This window comes from Dermacentor albipictus, chromosome 9 (assembly GCF_038994185.2).
Source record: "Dermacentor albipictus isolate Rhodes 1998 colony chromosome 9, USDA_Dalb.pri_finalv2, whole genome shotgun sequence".
NCBI lineage: Eukaryota > Metazoa > Arthropoda > Arachnida > Ixodida > Ixodidae > Dermacentor > Dermacentor albipictus.
The window spans coordinates 110,389,778-110,412,014 of NC_091829.1; the positions used below are offsets into that span (position 1 = coordinate 110,389,778).

Consider the following 22,237-nt stretch of genomic DNA (forward strand, 5'->3'; position numbering starts at 1 on the left):
CCATTTTTCTGCACCGTGCGTGCTTTCTTGCCATTCCAAGTTTCGTTTACTGCGCTGCATAAGTTCTTAAGTCTGGGTGGCGCGGAGAACAAAGCAGCAACACCGCGTGCATGTCGCCCATCTTTTTATGCGGTGCCAAGCGTTGTGTGAATACGGTGCAACGGCTGCTTTACTGAAATCAGTGACTTCTTCTTTCTTAACGTAACGGACTTATAATTTCTGTGCGCATTCTTTCGCTGATTCCTGGCATCATGCCTTCCGGATAACGGCTGTCCTTTAATCGTTGTAACTATGTGCTAAGGTTATGCTCCTCACGCTTATTTAAAGGTCAGTGCAATCAATCTTCACCGTTAAAAATTAAGCACGCCCGACAAGACTGCGTCAATAATCATGGCGCCTCGCCTAACTAGATCGCTAATCTCGAGGCTACGGCGCCAGTAGCGTTATGTTCTTTGCCTCCTTACACCGATAAGAATGTCTTTTGCCGCATTGCAGGAGCGTAGCTTGCTCCTCAGCTTAATTTTATTTTACGCTTAAGATAATAGCGAAGATATACTGGAAAGTATCTAACGCAATTTGAGGCTGACGTCACTGCCTCTGAGGTGTCCGAGGTCCCGTGGACTTGGGTGTGCCCACTCACATGAGCGTTGCGACGTGCTTCTGTACAGGTTACTCGCAGAGTTTAAGAAGTGCGTCGCCGGCCTCATACAGTGCCGAACGGACACCGACCTCACAGCGCGGTTGGACTCCTTCTCGTCAGTACTGACTCAGGGCTACATGGAGAGCTGCAAAGGTCGCAACATAACCGGTAAGTTGCACCGCCTCAAACAACAAGTGCGCAGATTCAATGAACATTTCTAAATGTGCGTGAACGAACCTTTCGTCAGGCGGTTATTGAATATGGTACTTACGAAATTCTGAAGAAACCATCAACAATCATTGAAAGTGTAAGCGTGTAGTACGAACGAACTAATGAATGATCGAACGACCTAACAAAGAAACAAACTAACTAACCAGCGATCTAACGAAGGAAGGAACGGACGAGCAAGCGTACCAACGATCGAACTAATGAACCAACACTCGAATGAAGCAACCATTTAACCAACCGATCAACCAACGATCGAAAGAATGAGAGCCTGACCACTGACCATCCACGGAAGCGGCCGCAAGAGGCAAACAAAGCCATTCGCTTTAATATTCAGATACAAGGTACGTTTTGTAATCTATGTAAAGCGAAGTTTTTAGGAAGCGCGCGGCACATCTGTAGCACAAATAGCTGGACGCGTAAACCGTCACCGCGCGGCTCGCATGATCCACGCGACCATCGGATTAGGTGGTCTGTTCATCACGCCATCTCATGGCTGAACCCAGTATACTATCTGCACGACCACGGCCCAGATCCACCTTATTAGTCAAGAAGCCGACCGAGATGACGCACCCAAGTTGGGAAAGGAGGCATAGAGTGATATTGTGGGATCGAAGGCACATATTTGTTGCACTGAGGATATTTAGGCACCGTGTGTTGTTTAATTGCGTAATCCAATAGAGAATAGAGCGAGCGACCGGGAAATGTGCAGGGTTATAGTACAGATGGCTCAACACAGAGGCCGATACGGTATATGAGTGCTCTCCTGTGTGGCACGACTATGAAATTCGTGACGTCACGCTGACGTCTAGTTCTTATGGGGTCTGAATTTGAATGGTGCCTAGGACATGTATTGTAGTTAGGTGGTGTGTATGGCCGAGCAATAAGATGGCGCTCCTAAATCTCAGTTTCCAAGTCACAAAAGCAATGAGCGGCAAACTTTCTACAGAAACAGGTTTCAAGAAGTGAAATCCGTGGGGCGTGGGCAACAATCAAACTTTTAAAAGTTAGCCTTGAAGTCCAATGTCAGCTTATTGTGGAGACAACTGCGCCAAAGCTGGAAGATTGGCTAGATTGCTGGTAGGATTTCGAGAGGCGCCTAGCACCACAAGTGGACAGGACATAGAGATTATAAGTGGGGATACATAAAAAAGTCAGTGTTTATGATCATCTTGCACAGCTCATCTGATCAGGGAGAAGCCTCACAGCTTGCAATTCGTTGTGTCCTTTTCTTCACGCGTCATGTATCAGTGGTAGCTGCATGCGCGACATAATGAGTGTATTTTATAGAAATGTGCGAATAGTAATTCTCCAGACTGTATTCAATGCGAATGGTATAGTGCCAGAAGCGAATAATAGCGAAAACTCGTGGAACATTTTTCGGCAAGTAAACAGTCCTTTTCACCACTTATATAAGGAGGACGAACATCTATGGTCACATCCTGGCATTTTAACAACGTTAGCATGTCTCTGGCATTACATTGCACTTTATGGAAACTTCTATTGCGATAGCAATTTATGGACACTGCAGGCGAAACTTTACCGTCGGCGCCGCCGCCACCGTAGCCGTGATGTTCCACACAGATTCATGTATATGTATGCTAATTGTTCACCTGCGCCGCATATGCTCGGTAGATCATATACCAGTTAACCGCCATACCTGCTCAAACCAGGTGTCATGTTCCTGACTAAATTATTCCTCGGAATTTTTCACAACTGCTGCGCGCAAACAAACTTTATGACACAATTAATTCACAGTGCATGCAGTTTCTTTTAGACCATTGAAAAGTGCAAGACAGTGCCAGGGCCCACAATCTCAAAGTGGTGCAATCTCACTGGCGCCGTGCTTTACGGGCAGCGTAATGGTGGTGATAGTAACATGTCTATCTTTTTGTAAGAATTCGGCTGCCCCATGACAGAAGTCATATGGACGAAATGGTAATGGCACCTGTGCGATGCAATTATATGCCCTACGGGGCACGTTAGATCTTTTCATGGTGCCAGAAATTTCGGTGCGCCAGCCAATGTGGCATCCGCGTATAGTAGGACCAGCGTTTACTTAAATGATCGTCCGAAGAATTTAGGCGCGACGCGGAACCTTGCAATCGCAGTCTGTAAGGGCGAAACTGCTTATTGTTTTAATAAAAGCACAAATGGGGAATTAGGATTCTTATTTGTGGTGCTCATTGGTGAGGGTGTAGAATAGCGGCTTAGCCGGAAAAGTAGGGCCCTCTGGGTAGCGTAGCGTGCTTTATAACACAATGTCTTGGATTTTGTGTCCACTATGGCCGACAGGATGGGATTTATTGCACTTTGGCTACAATTTTACGCTTGGTCGTGTACAGCTGGCCAAGAACTATCCGAAAATGATTCATGCCTACCAATAGTCAGTATTCGGTTCGAAAACAGAATCGAATGTGGCAATATGCTGGTCGTCGCTCGAAACATTCGAATATTCGCACACCCTTACTATTTAAACCTCATTAATCATTATGCCAATAACCATTATGCTTATAAGAGCTGTTATCAAGTATTCAAAGTCAGACTAGACTCGAGATTTAAGGGAAACAACTGTGTTGCGTGGTTACGGTATATACGCATCCCCTCCGCTTGCCGTCCCCACCATCTTTCACCACTCTTTTTTAATGCGATAGCTATTATGCGGACACTCCAGGCGCATATCCAGCGTCGGACTCACCGTGATGTTCCGCATAAAGTCCAACTGCGATGACATCGTAGCCGTATGCCGTATGTGCGAGTGAAAGTGTGCGAGGGTGAGCCGACGGCGGGGGCTCAATCTCACTCGCGCAAGGCAGGAAAGCGGAGAGGAAGCGCGCGGTCTTTCGTCGCGCGCAAGACACCGGGGGGAGGGCAGAGAGGGCGCGGTCTACTCAGGCGGCCGCGGGGGCCCCATCTTGAAAGCGATTTGCGATGGGCACAGATTGCGCCGAGTGCTGATAGCGTCGCGTCTGCTGCGCTCTAGAGCCTTAGTTCGCGTTAAAATAGAGGCCAAACGAAGGTTAGTGGGCTCGCTGCTGATGCGGCGCTTCCTCACTCCAGTGTTTAGACAGCGAGTGTGGGCGTTCATCGAGTGAGATGTGTTCATGTTAGCTTACGCAGGCGTGACACCATGCTTGTTAATTTCGTTCGTAAGCGAATGTTTCCAACATGATACGGCTGATAAAAGTACTATCCGTACTTCGTACAGCTATCCACTAATTTGCTGTAGAAATCAATCCTTCGTCTTTCGCGTGAAACTATACTTTTTTGTCCCTTTTCCTTTTCCTCCTCTGGAGGTTAGCAGGTTAGAGTATAACATCTGAAGCCGACATTTTTGCCTTTTCTCCAATAAGTTCCCTCTTCTTTCTTATACTCCCTTATACGGGCACCAGCGAACTCTATTGAGCATGAAAATCCCTAATGGAGATTTACGACAAGGGAGTTCCGGCCGTGTCACACGGCACAGTGAGAGGTTTCGGCGGGGGCCGCATGGGACACAAACAGCGCTTCTGCGCTTATCTCGGCGGGCAAATTTTCACATATGTAGTTGCCCCTAAAGCAACCTATCCGTAGTTTTCTTAACCTATCCGTAGTTTTCTTACGTAGTATGCAATAGTGATGCGTGTCACAAGAAGTGCACGGATAACCAAAGAAATGGCGGAATAACCATTCCCTATGCGGGATGGGGGAGCATTGCTGTACGAAGTACAGGCAATGATGTCCTTAAAAACTGACGAGAAACTGCCGTTATATGTAACGGCAGTTTCTACGCAGTGTATTACGCAGTGTACTACGCAGTGTATTACGCAAGAAAAAAATACTATTGCTAAACTATAAGTGAGCTAGTTATGAAGATCTTGTTAGCGCGGTTTTATTAGTAGCTGTAGCTACCTGAAAGCGAGAGTACTACATCCAGCCATATATAGTGGTCATTGCCGAATCCCCTTCCCCAAAAGCTCCGTTAAACTTAGCGGAAGTGAGACCGTGTCACACCGAGCGCATCTACTTTCAGATAAAGACGACGGAGTTTCGTGGGTGCGCGTGTGACAGGAACATTAATCATTAGACATGTAGCGTTTATCACCAACTGCCTCAACTTTCTTAAGTAATTGTGAGTTCGTCATCTTCTTGTTACGTAGGCTACTGTGACAGGTTCATCCTGATGAAGGACTACTTCTCTTGTAGCCTGACGTATTACCAGGCGCACAACGAGTTTGGCCGGTCGTATCTCCTGACCAAGCAACACAGCTGCAAGTAAGTACCCGTATTACGGCCAGTAATGAAAAATACTATGGTCCCGATTGTTCACATAATAAATGTTCATTGTACGAGAGAAAATAATGACAGCCCGTGCTCACCTTGAACAAATGTTCATTGAATTTGAGCAACGGTGTGGAACAGGCATCAGTCATACTTGGTGTCGGTGGCCTTAGAACATCAGATTTTCTTCAACTTAACGACGTCCTATCTCCTTCAGCCACGAATTACGATGCGCCGTCAACAGACGTGTGAAGTTCACAGAACTTTATCTAAAGGTGTCGTAGGCTCTATTGGAACTGAGTAAATGTAGCATGTATAAGTAAGTCTTCGTAATTACGCAGAAAATACATTTCTGTTCAATGTCCAGTCAGTAATGTCACATTGTTTCATTGAAAAAAATTGGCCATATGTACCAATTCATTATAACGATGAACGCAAAACTACTGCCTAACCATTTCAGAGGGTACACCGCATGGCGGACATCCCGTCAAACCGGGTAGAGCCTTCAGAATTGTGATCATGGGTCTCGGTCCTGTGCAGTCTAAAATGATCCGGAGTAACATTGCGTAAGCAGGGGGATCCCCGAACCCGAAGCTCAGTTTCCACTTATTTTCTTTCCTTGCCGCCGCGGTGCAGATTACTCGCAAAAAGAACTCGCGTCCACAAATGTGGATGCCGTGGCTGGAGGATAGCATCTCATCTTCGGTACCGTCCGTGACATTTGGCATACCGCATTTCTAAAACGGTTTACCTATTACCGCATCATATTTAGCCTTAAAAGCTGCCGCAAACAATGCCCCAGCTCCTAAAGTTGCAGCCAGACGTGTGCATTGGTTAGGACTACAGCAGTCTTGAATGCCGACGACGATGGCTTGTCCGTACGGCAGTTTCGGTTGTCGCACTCAATTTTAGCGCGCATGTATTGTCACTTTTAACGTTAAAAGACATACATTAAAAGATAACTGCGCGTCAGACTCGAGTAAATCCGGTATTCGCCGAACGAAGAGGATACGTGACACTGCAATGTGCACGCAAGCCAACTTCTGTGCGAGTCACTGCGACTAAAATGGCGTGTTTGTTGTTTTCTCGCTCGCATTGCAGACTCATCGAAGATTACAGCAAGTGCGTCTACGAGAAGGTGTTGAAGAACACATGCGAATCACTCAAGGACCTCTTCAGCAACGTTAGAGACGTGCGGAGCTACATAATCAAGGTCTTTAACAAGAAGCATGAGGTGTCCTGCTCCGTACCAGCAGGTGAGATCGTACGGCGGGAGAGGAGGATGACCGTCGCCAGTACTCCAGAGTTGCTCACTCACTTTTAGACAGGTTTTTCGAGGCAGGATACCGCCTCCAAGAATGGTAGCCGAAGAAAGCTATTGCACAATTATAGTTCATCCGGCATTCCCGCAAGCGCGGTTGGTCTGTCGAATGAACGGAAGCCTAAACGTGAATGGCCATTTTGCTGGCGCCACCTGGATGCCAAGTGTGTTCTTCGCGGCTGGCGTAATTTTTCGACAGTGGCGTAATCGCGTCCACGATAACGCCGCTACAAATCTTTTGCACCAGCAGCGAAGTAGAATATAGTTGCATGGTTACTGCAATGTTATCGCTTTGTGTGGTTGACCTCTGCGCCACCAAATGGCTGCACCACTCCGGTCGCTCATGCTTACGCCGCCATTCATCTATCATGTAACAACGCGCAAATATCAAGTTTACAACTCGAAAAACCAGATCGCAATTATGTAAACCGCATCTAATAGCACATCTAAAGCGAACAAATTTAATTTGTTATGCATGATTTTCAAGTACACCACCCAAATTTTAGGAGTACTTTTGCAAAGCCTTCATAAACATTGCAAGAAATTCACGTAAGACATAGGCTGATATACCACAATTGTCCATTTTAGATGTTCTGATGCATAATTTAAAGAACGGCGATATCTCTTCTTGATGCGGACGGACAAATTTGTATACATCGGACTTCCATATTTTAACACACGATTATGTAAAAATCGTCCTAAAAATTTAAGTCATAAATCGAAATTCCGCTTGCAACAGTCACTAGAATTTAGCCTGTTCTCTCAAATGCCGCACATTTTATTAAAGTTGGCCGAGGGGATATCTCAGAAATGCATTTGTGCGTTTTACATGTATTTGAATAGGCGGTGTCGGAGTTTGGGCCTAGCTAAAGCTTCCTCTTAAGGATAGGGTCTGCGCCGGCGCCAAGATGATGCTCAGCTTCGTCGCGCCGCCTTAGAGTGTGTATGGGAAACGTCGCGTCTTTGTCGAAACCATCCACATTTGTCACTATCAAAGAAAGTGTGAGCTGAGAAATCGTTTTTCTGGGCAATCACTGCATAAACCTTGAAAAGGGTTGTTTCATGTTAGAGTAAAAAATTAAAGCCTACTGACAATGCGGAATACGCACGCACGCTGACGCAAACGCACAGGCACACAGAAACACGCACGCAGTAGTGCACACTCACAAGCGCGAACGCGTGCGCGCAAGCACGCACACGTAGAAGCTCACTCATGCACACACGTACACAGCCATGTATTGAAATACAAACGCGCATGCACGCTAACACTGCGAAGAAAGGCTCCCGGCAAGCGGCAACAGCTGCGCACGACCACGCCAATGAGAACCAATATGGCGCCTGCGATTTCAAAAGGCGGCGAGGACCCGACTCAAAGGGTGTCTGCACCCTGAACGGTGCCCCTATTATTGGGGTGTCCCAGGTTGCTGCCGTACGCTTCTGCGGAAACCCAATCAATCGCAAAGGGTGAAAAGTTTGCGGAGAAGCTAAAAATCTCTATTTTAGTACCTTGCGTCAGATATACACTTATAAACTACTTAAGCAATACTTGCGAGAACTGATCTATGCACAGCTGTCAGTTGGCTGAAAAAAGGACACGATTAAGCAAAAAAAAAACATAGGAACTCTCCTGTTCCTTTTGCGATCACGCGCGGTAAGATAGTATGGCGTGAGAACGCTAGGGACGTAATATTATTGTCCTCCTTCCGTTCACCTGCTTACGGACGCACTAACTGTGAAGGCGCTATGTCAAGTTTTTGTCTACAATCTCCGAACTGCAAGCTGTAACTGGCTGTCGCTACCATGTACGTCGGTCTACCTAATTCAGCTTCTAATGCCGGACACTGTTCTACAGAGAACTTGTGCCGTACTACGAGTAACGGGCGCCATGAGTTGACCGCTTAAGCACAGCTCGCTTACAAGCCAACCCAGTGAAGCTATGACGTTAAGCTATACCAGTCTGTTTCAATTTCATTTCTGCAATTATCACTGAACGAGGGGTAAAATTTTGAGGTCGCGTTCACTTGTGTGTCACGCGACGTCGCGAAAACTGCGAACGCCCGCGTTTATTATGACGTGGACACACTGATTATTCATGATTAGGCCTAACATAAGAACAAACCGTTGCTTTCAATTCTGTGCTTTTTCGTCGTTCGGCAACTGCTATTGATCAAACTCCTTTCCGGTAGCGCCTACTTCGCCTATATGGCCCGTGGCGTTAGAATGCGCGAAAACGCACTACGTGAAAGTTACGTGTGCGCACTAAAAGTGCATTACCAAAACAAAATATTGCGGTCACTGACGAAGCCAAAATTATTATTGAGGTTTTGGAATTCATGAGGCGTACCCTGTTCATTGCACCCATGTGCGTTAAAAGAGGTAACATGCAATGGTAGATCGTTTATACATATTTAGCATATGAGTGGGCATAGTACTTAAATTTAGGAACGCCAGATGTTACGGGAAGAACATCTGATGTAGTGCTCTTAATACTGACGGTCTGTGGGTGGTTACCAAGACATTCCTTCATCCAGGTTTAGACATGAGATTGCAAATTCAACAGAGAAAGATTTATTATTAAGCGTTGATGGACTAATTTGTGAAATGCATTTGTGAAAACAAGGAAGATTACGCCGTTTATTCTACTTGTGTATAAAAAAAATAACGAAGGCCTTCCGAGAAAACCCACATTCTGCTTTTGTACTTTTCAAGTTAGCTGTGCATGTGCTTTGTACAAAAAGCTGTTCGCTCTGTTTTATTGTCACTGCATGCAGTTTTAGCGTAATGTCTTAAGATACCGCCGATGCGATGAGTGTGAAAGGAGGGTGCGGAGCTAAAACTTAACTTTTGAATCATTGCATGGATATTAGAGAAATTCACAGGTTTATGTATGTTCATATTGTGCTGCATATATTCTAAATTTCATTAATACAAATCGAATAGAAAATAAGTTACCGCCGTCATACGGACCAATTAGGCATGTGACCTTAGGGAAACTATCATTTCAGCAATAATGAAGACGCCCTGGTTGTTTTTGTTACGCACCTTTTAGGGGGTTATCGTGCAGGATAAGGTCAGTCGCATGTTTTCATCACATTTCTGCAACAATGTCATCGCTTTGAGGGTAAGCTGAATTAACCTCATTGTCATGTCACATATTCAGAATTCTTTGCGGTAATAAATCTTTTTGAAAGAAACAACTACCTCATCATAATCCTGACGAAATTTCAGCCCAGGAACTATTTGAAACCGTGTTTTGACGAATAAATATGGAAATGGTAGCTTTCCCACAGGTTTTCTTCGGCCAGAAATTATAACTTGAGAAAAATTAGGGCAACACTCTCAGACCACGCTATTCCATCTTAAGACCAAGAATAATTAATAAGAGTACCGTGCTACATAGGGCGGACCTTCCTCTTCAATTGGAACCTGCTGTGACGCATTTACTTCAAGTCGTTCTCGCTGTGTTTTTTTTTTTTACAGCTTTAGAGCAGTCCAGCACCCTTGGCTCGCCGTCACTGGTACTACAGCCAGAATTATTCCTTTCTTGTTTAATTTTTACTTTTGCGGTCTGCTGTACTCTCTGTGTAAGATCTTCCATTATTAAAACGCGCGAAATTCAAATTTTCTGTCGCGTGCATGCAGTCCACGCTCGGTTTTTTGTCCGCTCTGTGGCCGCGTCTCGAATGGGAGCTATCGACGGCGAGCGAGAGTCACCGTCACGAGAATTCATTTTTTTCTTTTCTACGGTTTCGGATGAGCTTCTTTTTAACTCTGGGAATCCAAAATAAGGAATGTTAGAAAATGCGTTTTTCTGGCGAAAATCGACATTTTAGCCCCGCATGGGCAAAGAATTTTCGCTCAAAGAATTTCGCAAAGAATTCGCAATTTCGCAAAAAATTCGCAAAGCAAAGAATTTCGAACGCGTACAACAGCAAGAAATGCAACCAGGGAAAACAATTCATCCATAGGACATCAGAATCATGTGCCATTGTGCATACAGTATTTTGGATGCAAATAGCGTATCCGCTGGACATCCAATTTCGAATATCCTATTACGGACGTCCCAAGGATATCTCAACTGAACGTGTTGCAGATATTTTACATGGATGTCCCATGGTTATCTAACAAATACTTTTCTTTTACATACTCGTGAATATTTGTTTTGCAATTGAGGCTTTATTTTTGAGTTTTTTGTAACATAATCATGTTTTCTCGCATGTCCAAGTCACAATCCGAAGCTTCATATCTACAGCTCGTGTGCACTTCCTCCTTTACGAATTTTCTGACGCATTTTACTTTGAAAACTTCAATTGTTTCACGAAGGCACTTGCGCTTCCTGGAAGGCCTAGATGATGGGGGAGCATGCTGTACTTCCGCACACCAGCATGCGCGCATAACGTTTGCACGTGATGTACGCATCTGGTTTTTATGCGTGGGTGCTTTATCCATTGCATCTATCACACAGCATGTAATGTTTGCTGTAATGAACATTAAGGTAAATAGTGTGCAAGAGGCCCTGGCATATGTCCACGAAACGAACGCAGCATGTTCCAAAAATGTTTCTCGCTGACATGCTGGTTTGTCTGCAGGACACGGACAGTGCCGCCAAATGGTAATCTGAGTGACGCCCACAGGACGTATTCGATACGTGCTTAAGTTATCCATGTCCTGGCAATGGATGTCCATAGGATATCCAAAGGACGTCATTGTTGTCAGTGGGTATAGACGAAGTCCGTCCCGCGGATGTCGGCTGGGCCCGTTCATACAGTCACGGGCCTGGGTCGGACCTGGGCTCTGCACAGCGCGCCCGCGGGCTGAAATATTTGTCCCGTGCAGTGCTCTTGCGTAACAAAGTGACTAAATAAAAGAAAAAAAATAGACAAAGCATCGCACAGCTAACACGGACCTCGTCGTCTCTCTTCCAACTTTGGCGCATTAGCCGACAGCCCGTACATTGTAGCGCCCTCCCGTGGGCGGCGCCTAGAGCCCGGATAGCGCGCTAGGATATAAAGACGGCGCCTGTTTGTGGCACGCGAAGCCACGGCTCGCGGTTTTACACTGGGGAGTTGCTTCCTGCTGAGACCTGCTACAGCGTCTTCGGCCGACCAGCTACTAGCCATCTACACTGCGATACAGCGCTTTCGGAATTTTCTGGAAGGATGCCGGTTTTACGTGCTCACCGATCATAAGGCACTGGCGTATGTTTCCCGCACCGACTCGTCGAAGTACGTTTTACGCGAACTCCGTCATCTCGCGTACATTTAGGAACTTACAACCGACGTCCGCCACGTCAAAGGGGCCGACAACACCGCCGCTGAAGCGCTTTATCGTGTAACTGCGGTTGACTCTCCGTCTCCAATCATCGACTCGTCCGCATTCTCTTCCGCACAGCAGAATGACAGAGAGCTCGCCGGTTTTCAGAACCCACGTTCTCGCCGACTACGGCTTGGGCCTCATCCATGCTGGCCTGAGCCCATATGGTGCGATTTCGCAGCAGACCTTCCCCGCCCTTTTGTTCCAGCTTCACTACGTCGCACCGTTTTACACTCTCTGCACGACTTATGTCATCTAGTTATTCGGCCTACTCAGCGCCTTCTCACCCAGTGCTAGCCTGGCCCGGAGTTAACGGTAATGTGCGTGCTTGGACGGGCACGTATTTGCCCTGCCAGATGACAAAGGTCTCCCGATACCAGGACGCCTCCCCTAAGCCTTCCTTCTAGCCGGCCGTGGTTTCGACCTTGTTCATCTCGACATGGTGGGCACCCTACCCGTGTCCCAAAGTTATCGTTATATATAACCATGATGTAGCCTTTCGCACGCTGCGCGGAAGCTGTTCCCATTCATGACACCATCGCTGAGACTGTGTCCCGCGCTTTCATTTCTGCGTGGGTATCTCGCTTTTCTTGTCCTGTCACCGTGACAACACACCGTGGACACCGATTTGAGTCCTCCCTGTTTGCTTGTCTTAATCGCATTCTCGGCGCCACACATCGCCGTACCACTGCATATCACGCGTGTGCCAACGGCATGATGGAACGCCTTCGCCGACAACTAAAGGCCGCAACGGCTACCCGCTTCTGTTGCGGCACCTGGATTGACGCCTTGCACCTTGTGCTCATCGGTTTACACACGGCTTTATAGTAGTTAATGCGCGTCTCCCCGGATACATTACACAAACGCTGCTACCAGCCCAGCCACAAGCGTTCCTACAACGCTTCCTGAACTGTGTTAAAAGACCTGCGGCCCACTCCATCACGTCCTTCCCGCCACAATACAATTTTCATGCACCCTGACTTGGCCACTTGAACACACGTTTTCATGCGCCGCGACGCTGTCGGAGGACCGCTAACCCCGGCCTGCGGCGAACCACTGCACGTCCTGCACCGCACCCCGAATACTGCCGCTCTCCTACAGAACGGCCGTGAAGAGACAGTCAGCGTAGACGGCCTTTAGCCGGCTTTCGTGGAGACCGCGATGGAAAGTCTCGCATCGCCGCCTTACCTCATGCTAGTGCGTCATAGCCGGCCCTCAGTCCGGTTTCGACTTCCAGACAAGGTGGGGAAGGGGGGGGGGGGACTTGTAGTCCTCTACATTGGGCAGCGCGTAGAATCCGAATAGCCCGCGCCCACATGAGCAGAAAATAAAGACGGCGCTGGATCGTGGCACGCGGATCCACGGCTCGCGGTTCTATTCAGACGTTGATCCGGGTCAGATGTTTCGTCTTCGCTCCTGAGGCATAAGCCTATAACTTTTTACATTCCGTGACATTCGACATCAAAGCACAAGTCTTTAGGATCCAAGAAAAAGTGCCTTTTTTGTAATATCTTTTTTAAAACATTCCTTCGCGTTCTGTTTTAGTAGGCAATGGACTATAGCGACAGATGGAACGGTGCTCGCCAGGCGCGCTTGTTTTTATAATACTAATAATAATAACTTTATTGGCATCACACGTATATATGATGCTGGAGGCCTGCAGATAAAGCTGTCATAATTGCAGCTTGACAAGGCTGTAAGCCCCCGCACCCGCAACTTCATGTAGCGCTCAGAAAATCATGCAAAATGTAACATAGAAATCCAAAGCATTGAAATTTGTGCATACAAAAGAAAAGGAGTTTATTCAACTTTTGTGGTATCGTGTTTTAATAGTCCGGAAGTACGAACCGCATACATTGAAATTTCAGGACACCATACATCTAACGAAGGTTTTGAATTCACAATCAACTGCGTACGTCTAACAAAGCCTAACCTTACAATCAGTTCAATAAACAGAAGTTAGTACATTAACAAAGATAAATCCATGCAAAGGCTTGGCTCAAGACAGAGAGCGTAACTCCGACAATAGATTACCGCTGGAAATATGTGCAAAAATCATTGTAAAGAAAGTAAAGAAATTGGAAGAATAGCGAACTGATTACGTGTTTTTTTTTCTAGTTATAAAGTCGTCACGAAGTTTCTTGAAAGTAATGTTCTCAGGTTGAATGTTTTTCTTATGCAATGTATTTAGCACTCTGGGTAGGTGGTTTTTTAACATTTGTAAACCATATGTTGTCCTACATTTGTTGGCTTCCCATCACTCGAAAGCTCGTGTGTTATATATGGTAGAATGTTTTTATAGGTTTGGTAACTGGCGTAAGAAACAAGTATTGTTCTTTATCTCTTGTTTATCTCGTTTGCACAGACGATAATCATGTCTTTGTGACAGGTAATACCTTATACGTGAGAAATAAAGGTTCAGAGGGATAAGTCCGTGGGGACATTTGCCACAGCATGAAGAAACCTTTTTAGTGGAAGATGAACTTTATGCAGATTGTTTTGTATTAACGCGACAGCGTTAATGAGCTCATGTCGCAGAAAAGCCGGTGTCGTCGGTGTTGGCCGTGAGCGATAAATCCCAGCAGGCACTTCATGAATAAAAAACAACTTGCAAGGTGGGCTGGGTGGGAATCGAACCAGGGTCTCCGGAGTGTGAGACGGAGGCGCTACCACTCAGCCACGAGTTCGATGCTTCAAAGCGGTACAAAAGCGCCTCTAGTGAATGCGGTGTTGCCTTAGAAACGAGCTGTTTCTAAGGCTCAGGCTTGCGTCGCTTGCTCAGGCGCACATTTCGTTGCCGCGCCGAACGCGGCGCTGTTCGACGCTCACCGCGTCCGATGCGGGGCGCGTAGTCACTGCGCCGTAGCCCACTGTCATACACCCCTTGGCGGGTCGACGGGAACGCTGTCGCGTTCCACTCTCGAAGGCGAAGCTTAAGCGTCCTCCAATTTTTGTTGAGACCTAACCTAAATAGCATTATTTAGTCTCGAACAAAGTAAGGTATTCTAGAATAGCATCATTACATTATGCGGTAGCAAACTTGCATTTCGGTATACGAGTCCACCCACTTGCGATAGTGTTTTTGTTACGTAGCTTATATGTACATCACAAGAAATGGTCTCGTGAAAGACAACACCTGATGCTTTAATATACGGGACGATTTCAACTGGCGTTGATTTCAGCAGGACATCTTAATTTGTGGTGTTACGGATATCCGAGGATGATGACAATCTGAAGCCACATCATCACGGAATTCCCATATAATACGGCAGTACCAATATTACCTCGAGGTAATATTGCAAGAAACTGTATATACTATTTGCTTCTTTCCCAGTCACGTGACTTGTAGTGTTTCACTGCGGTAAACACGCTCTTCCAGTTACTATGCATCCATGTCCAAGTACATTGCCACCAAAGATCCTCGTCGTGGTAGCTTGCCAGCATGCTCATGTTGCATTGCTGAAAAACAAATGCAGAATCTTGTATGGCGGCCTGCGTGGAACCTGAAACCCTGAGACAACAACGTGAATAAAAAGCTCTCGAATCATCTACGCCACTATGTGCTATTGATACCACGTTGCACTTAACCCGCTCTTCAAATCACGCATCAATGAACTGCGCCCCAAGTGCGTTACCAATACCAGCATCACCACGAGAAAGCGGTTTCTGTACGTGCCACACTGCGGTAACAACACTAGGAAGCTTTAGCTGTACGTGATATGTTACAACGATACTTTAGGGTTACTGCACGTGCGCCAGCTCTTCGTGGTACCACGGAAAACATGCCAAGACATCAACGCTGTAGGATGTTATCGCATACAGTGCTAGAGCCTTGAATCAACTCAATGTTGCAGTGAAGAATCAGACTTCAGAGCTTTCCGCACCGCCTAGGCATAACAGATGCTACTGCTGTCACGCCCACCTGCTAAAGGGAAATCAAAACAACCCGTCTTGGTGCCGCCTCTCTAGACCTCGGAGCTTCGAAACAAAGAGCTGATCTCAATAATACCGAGAAACAATCGCGCCTTCTTTGTTTTTACGCATGGGACTAAGCGATGGCTGATTTTTATATTGATTTCGTTCCTTTACCACGGAGAGCAAGCAGCGAGGGCGAATTTGGAACGAAGGGGATGGTCTGAAGTCATTTGGGCAGTGCTGTTTTTGTGCGCGGGCACTTAGCCTGCTGCAGTAAACGGTACAAGACGCGCATGGGACATTGGCATAACGTAGCGCGTATCACGGATAGGCAAAGTTCTCTAATAAAGCAGCGTCGAGGTTAAGTAAGTCAGGCGAAGCCATGGACAGGAAACGAAAGAGACGTTGGGAAAAGGGTGAATGAAAATGTCTTGGTTCTCCCAATCAGTCGGCTTGCCTGTCACTATTTGGATGGTTCCTGCGCCTGATTATGCCCGAAAGAGTGGAAGCATCGTTGAGCCTCATAATGCGATATCTATCATTGTCCCTTCTGCGAGTTCTGGACAGTGATGTTTCGTACTTCAGAGAAGAATACCCATTCCTAACATAAAAACTCCAGATTTTTGCCACTTTTCCCTGCACTACTCTGAAAAAAATCCCTCAAATATCTCTGAACATAAATAGCGGGAGAGGCGTAATCTTTGAAATAATATCTTGCCAACCACGAATATCAGGTGAAGAATCTCACATTGAGAAGCATTACATGCTTTATTTCACCTTTTGCTCGAACTGTATAATGAGAACTGAGTTTCTAACGCGGCATGCTGTTCGGTTCTGAACATCTCCTCCACGAGTATTTGAAACGTTTAGGGCCGACCACTGCCAACGCCCTGAAGCGTTTCGATTGTTAGTAGTACAACTCATGACCAAATATTGACGCAACATGTTGAAATTGATGGTTGCTTGCACGAAACTGCTATTTACCCATGCATATTACAGGAACGAGAAAATGACCGACCTATGATTAGGCTACTGCAATGAAATTGAAATGCTGTGGATCGACGATATAATCTTTTGCCTACTGGCACAGTTTCAGTATTTATTTCATGAATCAAATTCCTTATGATACCAGTACAGTTCCCTTTGGCCCGACATTATGGCGCCAAATTCCCCCCAAAGAGGAAAAATTCTCTGCGCGCGACAAGGCGGGCTCTGGGTGGAACTACGATATTTTTTTTATGCAACACCCTGCAGGTATGCAAAGGCAGCGTGGACCCGTTGCTGCACTCCAGAGCTCGTGCGACGAGTTCGCAGCCGTGAAGAGAGTGCTGCTGTGCGGTGTCTCCTTCCATCGGATGCTTCCAGCGGCCAGCCCTGCCCAGAACGGTTCCTCGTCCTCGGAGTTGACTCAAGTGGACAATGGAGAGACTGTAGCGCTGTGCCCGTGAGTGCATTAAAGGGACTGACAACCACTTCTTATAGTGCGCATTTTTTTTTAGGGCAATTAAAAGCTTACCGGCCAGAATGTCTAATCATACAGTGGGAACGCGGAAAACGCCGTGGAACATTCCTTATCAGAATTTTCCCATCTGCGGTGGGGATAGAGTCGTTCATTTCAAGCATGCTGGAGACAATCAGCGCGATAGCGGCTATACGGCGCCGTTAGCGGCAGCCAGACAAGTGCGGTCGTAGCTGTGAAAATGTATTTTGTTTATCGAACCGATGACCCTGCGATTCGTTTTTTTCGGAATTATCAAATTATTGCTACAATAATACCCGCGCGCTTTCCTGGTTTCCTGTCCGCCAGATTTGATCTTAACAACTAAAGGGTGTTTTTAATCAAGCCAACTCAAGTTCCGCACAGTGAAAATACGCTCTTAGACGTGATACTCAGTTCAGCTTGTTGCCGCAGCCGCGCTAACGCCTTTGATTTCCGAAGCTTGTCGTCTCTAGAAGACCTCAGCGAGCTGGAATGAATGATTTTAGCTCACAGGCATGCACAGAATTTCGAACGCGTACAACAGCAATCATGTGCACCGCTCATGAGCGTGGCCTTGTTTTACTAAGTAATGCGCATGTAATCAAGCGCGCTAGCCTAATTACGTACGAACAGCAATTTCAGTTATTAATTATGCAGCACCAAATAACTGCCGACATACGTACAGTAGTATCATATACTAGATTCGAAGTACCAAGGATTCACCGGCAGTTCGCGCCACTTCCTGGATTTTGACGCTTTCTTTGCCAATTCAAAATTAGAATTCCCACCTAAATCGGGAACACCGTACTCGATTCTATCACTATAATTCGTAGTTATTTAATTTCCGTCAACGCATCACAACAGATTCTCGACATTTATTAGTCCCTTCCGGGCTTACTGGCACAACATTAGTTTCCGGGTTTCTTTTTCGCTTTATATGACGGCCTACTTCGGAACCCCCCTCGCTTACCCCTCCCCCCGCCCCAAGGAAAAGGAAAGCTGTCCCGTTAAATTTTGCAGGAACCATCGGCGATGCTTGTGTAAACTAATAGGCTGAATAAGCGAGCATGCGCACACATTGCAACGTCTCCTGTTCTGCCCACCTCCTGGCAAACAGGGCAGCTCTACATCTGGACGGCGAGCGACTGGAGGGTGCTGACGGGACGAATTCCAGTCTCAGGGCACCTTCTTCCCTCTTACACATTTGTCTGCGGGTCCTGGCGACGCCGAGCAGGCTTTAGCACCGAATTTTTTTCTTTCAATTGCCCTACTTGTGCAAATTGCTATACTCCGTTTCATTTATTTTATGATTGGCTTTATGCCCGTTGTATATATTGGTGGGGTGGGCATACGCCCCTTTTCTTTTAGTTTTTTTTTTCCAAATCGGGGAGACAAAGCAGCATCGCCATGATGTATAATCATACAGAACTTCAACCGATAGTTGATATTTACAGCATAAATTGTATGCATTTCAATCTGAAAACAGTGAAGCGCCCAATAGCAGTCACCGCTATAGTGTAGCGCTTGTTTCATGACTACAAAATTACAGCAGCATACCGATAAAGGGAAATTAAACACGGAAAATAACATTTAAAAAGTTGAGCTTGTGTAGCAAGCATTTTAGCTTCGGCGTTGTACACACACACAAAAAAAGACACTTCTTAAATGAGGCAGCGCAATTCTTGGCGAGTTTGATTTCACGCGGAATGAAATTCGGAGAGATTGATCCATTAGACTCCAGTTGTCTGGAGGAGGCCGGCCTTAGCGACACTGAACCTCAGTATTTTATGCATTCGTTCGCCTGCTTCAAGGTTGGTCAAGGAGATGAAGTACTGCGTGTACTCGGCTACCAAAGATTCTGGGTGCTCGGAGTCGCTGTTCTTCAACACAGAGGTTTCCCTGGTCAGACGACGACTACTCGCAGAGTTTGAAGGCGTCTGCAATGATACGCTGCCTTGGAATGAAAACAGCACCGATTCGATAAAGAATCGCCAAGGTACGCAAACCTAAACTCCAGAGAGGCTTGCTTGTTCGTGCTTGTACTGGTTAGATTTTCTTCCACCGGTGTTGTAAGCATGCACCAAGCTCTCCGCTGACTAAGCTAGGCTTGTCTTATATGGGCGTTTCTTTCTATCAAAACGCACACTTTCAACGCGGTTTCCTTGAAGGATCTGAAGTCCCGTGCAGGGATTTCATAGTTATATAACCCGCTGGGCATCTGATATCATAATTAAGAGTGTGTAGTTTTTGTAGATATAATCACTGACACCTGCTCAAAAGACGATGGTCCTAGTGTAGCCATAAAAAAGCCACGTGCACTATAATCATAATCTAGTATCATTTTACGTCTCTTATATGGGAACGTACAAGATTGTATACACGATCCCATATCAAATGAGGGTATTAGTACGGATGGTATTGTTCTTTTTTCCTAATACGGTACGCTTAAAAACATCAACTCAAGGACGTAAGTGAAATTCAGAAGGCTTTTGTAACTTTTTAGGTAGCGGGGCGTGAACTACTGCTTAACAGTTCTGCGTAGTACGCGATTGGCGCGTGGCGAGCTTGAGTCGTGCTTTCGCAAAAACCTCCAGGGTAAAATTTAAGTTAGAGTACGAATTCAATTGCTGCGTAGCGTTACTCTTTTGAATCAGCCGATAAGGCTAGCACTCGCTGTCTATAGCGCACTCGTTGGCATTAGTCCGCACTCTTCTTATTGTTGTGTTACATGAGACGTACGAAGGGCAAATGCAACACTTGTCTATTCTGTTTACGAGCGTGGATAAAAAATTACACGAATACTTCATGCACACCATGTTTAGCATGCACGCAGCGCACGTAGTTCCGCGCTAAATACTAGTGCCCTGCTTGGCACCAAGTAGGAAGACATCTGTTGGGACTCGCGGGACAAGGTGGAGTCACGAATGACATGGAGAAGCTGCGAAAAACGAGAACAAAGGGGGTTAACCGAGGGGCTCGATTTTTATTAGTCTCATCATATGACGCCAACAAACACTGACACCAAGGACAACATAGGGGAAATTAGTTGTGCGTAATAAATGAAATAAATAAACGATAAATTAATGGAAAATGAAAGTGGATGAAAAAACAACTTGCCGCAGGTGGGGAACGATCCACAAACTTCGCATTACGCATGCAATGCTCTACCAATTGAGCTACCGCGGCGCCGTTTGCCCATTCACTTTTTTGGCTATTTATGTTTCCTAGTAGAACCTTGGAAGTGTTAGCCAGTGCCACCACTCATAAACCTTGGCCGTGGATGTGGAACACCCTTTCTGCCGCAGGCGTCACGAGAACGTGATCTTTTCGGGCGAAGGCAACCGGTCAATAAAACCACACATGCTGCTTTAAGGCATCAATGTTGCCGCATTCGAGACCCTCGTTATGTAAATGAACGAGAAGAAAGCGGGTTAACCGAAGACCGGACTTTCATTAGTCATATCTATAGGAAGCCAACAAACACTGACACGAAGGACAACACAGGGGAAATTACTTGTGCTTAATAAATGAAATGAAGAAACAATAAATTAATTGAAAATGATAGTGGATGAAAAAACAACTTGCCGAAGGTGGGGAACGATCCCACAATCCTTGTGGGATTGTTCCCTACCTGCGGCAAGTAATGGCAGTACGCGGCCATCGAGGGCCGCTATCGCGAGTCTGTTAGCCATTTCGTTCATGAATAATCTTTTATGGCCGGGCACCCAAAGAAATCTAGTTAACTTTGTCTGCGCGGGGCACTAGAAAATAAAATGTACCTAATAAGTGAGTTCCACTAATTGCTGTGAGCGATGAGCATAAATATAAAAAATCCATTGTTATGACTACCGCGGATATTTATGAATATAGATTGCGTAAGGATACCATAGTTAGAAATTCAGCCAGAAATACGTATAAGTCTGGACTCCTGACGGAGAATGACAAGTCTAGAGCAGTGCTCGAATCTTTGCTCATATATTTCGTCTGCTTTGTAATTTTCACTTCACCCACTTGTAATGAACGTGGCCTTCCGTATTCCGGCTTTAACTTTATTCTCAAGATATTTTAGCTAAATTATGAAATTGCTCAAAAACGTTTGTTTTATTACACTTCATGTAATTTCGGTGCAGGTATTTTTTCTACTTATGAATGGCATTATTATTCTAAGACAACAAGAAATTTTTGCCGTTAATACTCAGGCCTAACTACACAACTGTAACGTTGGAGACAAGACAACGATAGACAAAATGTTGTTCTTCTCGAACCCACAGGCTGCGAGCTCAAGGAGTTCACCCAAGAATGGGAGACGTGCGAGGCGGCCAGAGCTAACGAAGTGGCCCACAACTATCGGAATGGCACAGGTACACCAGGCGGGAATACCGTTAGCGACCGTCAGCGAAGTAGGTTTTGCAGGTAAGCTGCCAATGGACTTCAAATGAGGGCCGTTGATAGATGATGATTTATCAATGGCGCCTTGTTTACGCAAGTCGACACAGAGAAATTCGATGCAGTGGTTCAATAACATTGAAGCCATTCCCCTAAGCTTCGAAGCCATTCCCAAAACTTACGAAGCTATTGTTCGCTGGCCGCAAGTGGTCCTCACAGATTACCTCTGCTGCTCTCGTGGCGTTTCTTGGTGTTACCTTTCTATTAAGTTCACCTTTGTAAGATTTACGATTAGGTGAGGTGTTTCAACATTATGGTTTGCAGAGCGACATACTCTCAAAAAACTCCCTCCGTGTGCGCAATGTCTCACTACGAAGCCCGGTGAGTCATGGGCTAATCCTTCAAGCGACGTGAGACCCGTCCTTGTATGTATGTGACAAGAAGAGGCATGGAATGTCTTTGCGTCAGTAGAGTAACTCTTCACCATTACGGCTAATCGTATTTGAACGCGTTTGGGGCACGTCAGTATAACTTACCAACGCTCTACGTACCATGTCTCCGTGATGTATTGCGTCATGATGTGTGATAGACACTGGTCGAACATCAGTGTCTCAGGCTGGCGCCAACGTTTTGTAAAAAAGACCTGGGTTAGAAGGCGCTTCGTTGAAACACTTGGAATTTTTTGTGTCTTGCATAT

General features: G+C 46.0%; 1 protein-coding gene across 1 annotated transcript in view; it reads left to right on the forward strand.

Moving 5' to 3' along the window:
* LOC135897479 (uncharacterized) overlaps window positions 1-22,237 on the forward strand; it is a 128,409-nt gene that overhangs the window by 101,499 nt on the left and 4,673 nt on the right. The window contains exons 13-18 of the mRNA XM_070525235.1: window positions 669-808; window positions 5,005-5,119; window positions 6,227-6,381; window positions 16,929-17,118; window positions 18,966-19,150; window positions 21,426-21,567. Of these exons, the coding sequence (XP_070381336.1) occupies window positions 669-808; window positions 5,005-5,119; window positions 6,227-6,381; window positions 16,929-17,118; window positions 18,966-19,150; window positions 21,426-21,567 (927 nt within the window). The remainder of the gene's footprint in view (window positions 1-668; window positions 809-5,004; window positions 5,120-6,226; window positions 6,382-16,928; window positions 17,119-18,965; window positions 19,151-21,425; window positions 21,568-22,237) is intronic.